The following is a 6,335-nucleotide window of genomic DNA, read 5'->3' as shown; positions in this document are numbered from 1 at the left end:
AACGAGACGACTGTAAATGAGAGCTGCTGCTTTGTCAGACAAATTTAATTCAATTTGAAAGCCTTATCAACATGGACTGGCTTCATTCACTTCCTCCACTGCCGTATGCTAAAATAACTAGCAGACACTGCGCAGAAAATCGATGCTGTTGTTCAAAACTCCGCCTTCTGTTCTCTGATTGGCCCGAATGAAATGCTCCTGAAGAAATCCTTATCTGTGGGAGAAATCCCAGACGGAGCAGTGAAGGGATCTGATTTAAACACTGCTGAGCTGCAGTATGAGTGGAAAAAGAAGCCTGAAGTCTCACCAAACTGAAAGTTGGTATAGTTGGGACAGACATGGTAGCAGGCACTGAGCAGCCCCTCCATCATCAGAGCGGTCCCCATGGCATAATACACACCAAAATGCTTTGGGATACCACACTCCTGCAGAGGGGAAAAAGAAAAAAGGACATTTCAATAAAGTGACAGAAGTCAGAGCACAAGTCATGGATGAAGAAAAACCTGGTGTGTCTCACCAGAGCATTGAGCTCGTTGCGAACCAGGGCTCGTTTGTGGTCGAGGTCTCTCTTAAGGACAATGAGGAGGAAGAGGAATCCCAGCATCACGTAACCAAGGTTACTGAGGATATTGTTGAACGCACTGCGCAGAAAAACACAGAAAATACAACAAGATGTACTCACATCTGTGGTCAATTACAGTGCCTTGCAGAAGTATTCAGCCCCATTGAACTTTTCAACCTTTTGCCACATTTCAGGCTTCAAACATAAAGATATAAAATTGTAATTTTCTGTGAAGAATCAACAGCAAGTGGAACACAATCGTGAAGTGGAACAAAATTTATTGGATATTTTAAAAAATTTTAACAAATAAAAAAACTGAAAAATTGAGCGTGCAAAATTATTTGGTCCCCTTGTGTTAATTCTTTGTAACGCCACTTTTGCTGCAGTTGCAGCTGCAGGTCACTTGGGGTTTGTCTCCATCAGTTTTGCACAAAGAGACTGAAATTCTTGTTCACTCTTCCTTGTAAAACTGCTCGAGCTCAGTGAGGTTGGACAGAGAGCATTTGTGAACAGCAGATTTCAGCTCTTTCCAAAGATTCAGGTCTGGACTTTGACTTGGCCATTCTAACACCTGGATAAGTTTATTTGTGAACCATTCCATTGTAGATTTTGCTTTATGTTTTGGATCAATGGGCCTCCATGCAAGAACCGTTCATACGAACAGATTTGTAGTAGTAGCGGTGCACGACTGCTCTTCTTCTGAATAACTGAAAACTACACAGTTGTTTACACTTAAACTAAAAAATATTTGACCAAAGGAAAACCGGAGCAGAGAGAGATGAATATGATTTAGATTTTTATTTCTGTGACTGTATATGATCCACAGGAGACACAACATTAACAGCAGTAGTTATTTCATTCCTCGGCTTTAGCAGCTCCTTTAATTCCACAGCTGACGCTGATGAAAATGACAGAGTTTTCTTTTCTGGATCTCTGAGAGCAAGACTTCAATCTCTGAACTCGTAAAGTTCTTCTTTTTCCTTTGTGATGTCATATATGAATGGACACTTCCTGGTATGTGGGGCAGGAAACGTTACCTTATATGGTGTTTTTAGGGTGGTAGATTATGCTAATCTCCTCTCCTCCGCATGAGCACATGATACACATTCACCATGTTTACGCAGCTCATTTACACACTTTTCCTGAAGATAGATGACTTTGTTGAACCTGATGTGGCATGTTCGTACGAACCCTTCATACGAACAAAAGTAAGAGAAATTTAGGATAAGAATATGAACAGGTTCTTGCATGAGACGCAGTGTCTTGTTGGAAGATAAATCTCCGACCCAGTCTCAGGTCTTTTGCAGACTCCAACAGGTTTTCTTCCAGAATGGTTCTGTATTTGGCTCCATCCCTCTTCCCATCAGTTTTAACCATCTTCCCTGTCCCTGTTGAAGAAAAGCAGGCCCAAACCATGATGCTGCCACCACCATGTTTAACAATGGGGATGCTGTGTTCAGGGTGATGTACACGGAACAAATCTGGTCTGCACCAGATTTGTGCAGACCAGATCAGGTGATTTCACAGAGCAGGTGCAAAAAGCTGTGTTGCTTTTACGCCAAATATATCGTTTTGCACTGTGGCCAAAAAGTTTGATTTTGGTTTCAGCTGACCAGAGTAGCTTCTTCCACATTTGGTTTGTCTCCCAGGTGGCTTTGGCAAATTTTAAACAAGACTTTTTATGGATATCTTTGAGAAATGGTTTTCTTCTTGCCACTCTTCCATAAAGGCCAGATTTGTTCCGTGTACGACTGATTGTTGTCCTATGGACAGACTCTCCCACCTCAGATGTAGATCTCTGCAGAGTGATCATGGGTCTCTTGGCTGCATCTCTGATCAGTCTTCTCCTTGTTTGAGATGAAAGTTTAGAGGGACGGCCGGGTCTTGGTAGATTTGCAGTGGTCTGATACTCCTTCTGTTTCAATAAGATCACTTGCACAGTGAGATGTTTAAAGCTTGGGAAATCTTGTTGTATCCAAATCTGGCTTTAAACTTCTTCACAACAGTACTGTATCTCAGACCTGCCTGGTGTGTTCCTTGGTCTTCATGATGCTTTCTGTGCTTTAAACCGAACCCTGAGACTTTCACAGAGCAGGTGCATTTATAGAGACTTTATACACAGATGATTATATTTTATCACCATCAGTCATTTAGGACAACACTGGATCATTCAGAGGTTCTCACTGAACTTCTGGAGTGAGTTTGCTGCTCTGAAAGTAAAGGGGGTCGAATAATATTGCATGTCCCACTTTTCAGTTTTTATTTGTTAAAAAGTTTAAAATATCCAATAAATTTCATTCTACTTCACGATTGTGTCCCACTGTTTGTGGATTCTTCACAAAAAATTACAATTTTATATCTTTATGTTTGAAGCCAGAAATGTGGCAAAAGCTTGAAAAGTTTAAGGGGGCTGAATACTTTTGCAAGACACTGTAAACTGTAGAGTAGACAGGGCCTAAAACACTTGATGGGTAAAACCCACCTCAGAGCTCCCAGTGGGTGGGCACACAGGAAGTTGTAGTAGCAGATGTCCTGATTCCCGGTGACATTAACAACCTGAAAAGCAGAAATTCACATTTTTTTCTGAGTGTGTTGAAAGCTCTAAGGAACTATTTTTAACTAAAACTATTTACATCCCATGACTGACAGTTTTTTGTCATCGTACCGTCTGATAGGTGATGACCAGCTGGATGACTGGCAGCGCATAAAACACAGCGATAGTAGCAATGTTCCTGAGGAGACAACAAATATTAATGGTAGATAGAAAAATACCAATATCTGATTTTGCTGATATTCTAAGGCCAAAAACAGCCCTACAGTTTGCTTTATGTAAACTGCAGGTATCAGGTTTGTCAGCAGGTGGCACAGTCGCATCATTTTGTTTTAAATTTAAACCAGAAATTGTTCAAGACTTAATTTTCCTTTATCAAACCAGAATGAGATGTAGCTCAGCATAACATGAACATATGTCAAAGGATTGTTTCTGTCATGCTCAGGCATTCGTTTAAAACACCACATAGACACTAATAAACATCACCTGTCTCATGATGAACAAATGGAAGAGTGAAGCTGGTGTGTCTCCCTACTACAGTAACAAGATTAGTGTCGACTCAGCATCACCATATGTTCACATGACGGTCATCTGAGGTGAGGCAGAAATGAGACACAATATGGCCCCCCAGGTCGGCACCAATCCAAACACACCACCTTTGTGGACCACACATGGGACAGTGAATCCACAAGAACAAAAGTGGTGCAGAAAACCTGATCCATGCATTTATTACATCTAGGCTGGACTGGACTACTGTAATTCCTTGTATATATATATATATATATATATATATATACAGTAAGTATATAGTATATATAAGTGATATTTAAATCTAAAAATAAAGAAGTGTATTGTATTAATTCAAATAAAAGATTCTAATTTTGTTTTCTCTTTTGCTACATTAGTTTTTTCAGCAGTTTTTATTCTGCTTTATAAATGAACTGTTAGCAAAATATCTCATGAACCACTAGATGATTTTATTGAAACTTTCAGGTATTAAATGCACGTCTGCAACTCATCAACTTTTGGAGTCAGCCCCACTCAAGATGGCCGCCACATCCCCAACTGTTCAGAACTATTTGGCTATTTCAGCTTATTTTAAGCTTCTTCGACAGCTTTCAACTAAAAATTAATAATAAGCTCAGAGCATTTTTCAGGAAATACTTTTTTTTCCCAAGTTTGGAAATAAAATCTCCTTTTTCGATGTATTGCTGATGTTGTTTAGATGCACTAGAAATCTGTGCCTCTCTGTTCCTGGATGTCAGAGGTTTGCTGGTGGTTTTTTTTTTTTTTTTTGGCAGTTTTGAGACATTTGACCTAAAGGCAACTGTAAAGGGTCCAGCTGATGGTCAGTGGTGGTTCTCCACCCCGTCTCTTTTCTCCCTCTCCCATCAGGAGGTCATCCCTCTGTCCCGGCCAAAGTCCAGGAGTTAGCGGAGTCCCTGCAGCAGATCTCAGGCCAGCTCAACGCGGTCCTGAGCGCCCTGGGTTCTCTGGCCCCGAGGGAGAACGGCACACCATACGCCCCATTCTCCACATCTCTGCCTCAGCCCAGCCTCGCTCCCACCTGTGCGCCAGTTCTCCCCCAGGCTCGCGGCTGGCTCTCCGGCTCCTCAGTGCCTCCTCTGACTGCGGGGCTCTCGGAGCCTCTCTGGAGCTTTGTGCCTCAGAGCAGCTCGGCGGCCTCGCCTCTCTTCAGCCGCCCGGGAGCCTCCGAGGTCCTCATTAACAGTAGATGGAGCCAAATATTCCCCGGTATGTCAGGATTAGTACAGCACCGGCGTTTGTATTTATTCAGTCTTACTTTGTAGTTTTGAGCTGTTCTTATGTTGTCCAGGATCAGCTGTTGATCCTGTCACTTCCAGCACCACGAGGACCCCCTCAGTCCACCCGTCATACACTCCTGTCAGGTAGGACAGCCTGTAATCAGTGTTGGATAATTAGTAACCTCTGCTTTAAATGTTTGAACACAAAGCCTTAAAGTGTGTGTGTGTGTGTGTGTGTCACACACGCAGCCTGAGGGAGATGCAGAGATCAGTGGAGGTGGACGGCCGGAGGCTGCAGGGTCTGATTGACGGCAACAAGAGGTGGCTGGACTTACGCAAGAAAGACACCAGCATGTATCCTTCTCGTTCCCTCCACCTCTCGGGTAACCTCGGACCTTTTCATGTCACCACGTGTTGTGTTGAAGCTCTTCCTTCAGGCGTTTGTCTTTAACTCCGCCCCTCCAGACCTCTGTTCACCCGCTACCAAGCTCCGCCCACCAAGAGCAGCCTGCTCCAGCTGGGTTTGGACGACAGCAACCAGATCAGAGTCTATCGTTACTGAGGATCCTCGGGGGGGGGGGGACTCTAAAGACTGGCATGTTGTGATGTTTACAAAGACCTTCAGGGATACTCGAGCCTCGTGTCGTACAATCACACTTTGAAAACCAGGTTGATCTCCACACTCAAAGAAATGAAATGTTGGATTTACTTAACCATGTCATGTCAACTGGTTCCACTTAACTTGAGTTGAGTGAATACAAAGCAATATACCCATTTTCTAACCAAAGAACGAGTATGTCGCTTTGAATTTACTCAACTCAGTTAAATAGAACCAGGTGACATAACATGGTTAAATAAATCCAACATCTGTTTTTTAGAGTGCATAACAGCAGCTTCAATTTGTGCTTTAGCCAGTTTTTTTTTAATAATCGCACTTGTTTTTGAAATATCCCGTATATTTTAGCAGAAATAAATATCTTCTGACGACAGTTCTGTAACTTTCTGGTTTTATTTTGTAAACAATATTGTATTTTTATTACATAATAAAATATATACATTTTAGTACATTTATTATGTGCTGTTTGTGTCAGTTTTCTTATTCACTAATAAATCTTTACCAACACACTGGAAACGGACTAAAAAGCAAACAAGAACCAACAAATCTGAAAAGGGAACTTTTATTCAGTAACCGCTTCAATGCTGTTTGACGAAAAAAATACTCCTTACAGAACAGTGCAAAAACCAGACATGAAGGCAGTCTAGAAGTAAATACAATCATTTCCCGACGAGGACGGCTGGCTTGAGGATCGGGGCCGATCCGAGCCCAGTTTGCGACTGATGATTAGAACATCGAAGGCCACCGACAGACTGAGGAAACACTCGTTCGCACAGTTAGTTTGTAAACACACTCAACCCTGTACACACACACACACACACACACACACACACACACACA

The 6,335-nt window shown here is 42.2% G+C and overlaps 2 protein-coding genes across 5 annotated transcripts in view; one reads left to right on the top strand and one right to left on the bottom strand.

The window, feature by feature from the left end:
* Positions 1-5,953, top strand: part of cep164 (centrosomal protein 164) — a 52,295-nt gene extending 46,342 nt beyond the window's left edge. For all 4 annotated transcript variants that reach the window (XM_014026017.1, XM_014026015.1, XM_014026014.1 and 1 more), the window contains 4 exons: positions 4,509-4,868; positions 4,951-5,023; positions 5,129-5,233; positions 5,345-5,953. In XM_014026017.1, the coding sequence (XP_013881471.1) occupies positions 4,509-4,868; positions 4,951-5,023; positions 5,129-5,233; positions 5,345-5,441 (635 nt within the window). In that variant the 3' untranslated portion in view covers positions 5,442-5,953. The remainder of the gene's footprint in view (positions 1-4,508; positions 4,869-4,950; positions 5,024-5,128; positions 5,234-5,344) is intronic.
* The window catches only part of sidt2 (SID1 transmembrane family, member 2), a gene marked incomplete at its 3' end in the record, with an annotated part of 34,376 nt that overhangs the window by 8,662 nt on the left and 19,379 nt on the right, over positions 1-6,335 (bottom strand). The window contains 4 exon segments of the mRNA XM_014026018.1: positions 308-425; positions 518-641; positions 3,045-3,118; positions 3,228-3,294. Of these exon segments, the coding sequence (XP_013881472.1) occupies positions 308-425; positions 518-641; positions 3,045-3,118; positions 3,228-3,294 (383 nt within the window).

This window comes from Austrofundulus limnaeus, unplaced genomic scaffold (genome assembly GCF_001266775.1).
Source record: "Austrofundulus limnaeus strain Quisiro unplaced genomic scaffold, Austrofundulus_limnaeus-1.0 Scaffold518, whole genome shotgun sequence".
Classification (NCBI taxonomy): Eukaryota; Metazoa; Chordata; class Actinopteri; order Cyprinodontiformes; family Rivulidae; genus Austrofundulus; species Austrofundulus limnaeus.
Note: the sequence above shows the minus strand (reverse complement) of the source record. Positions and strands in the feature narration are given on the sequence as shown.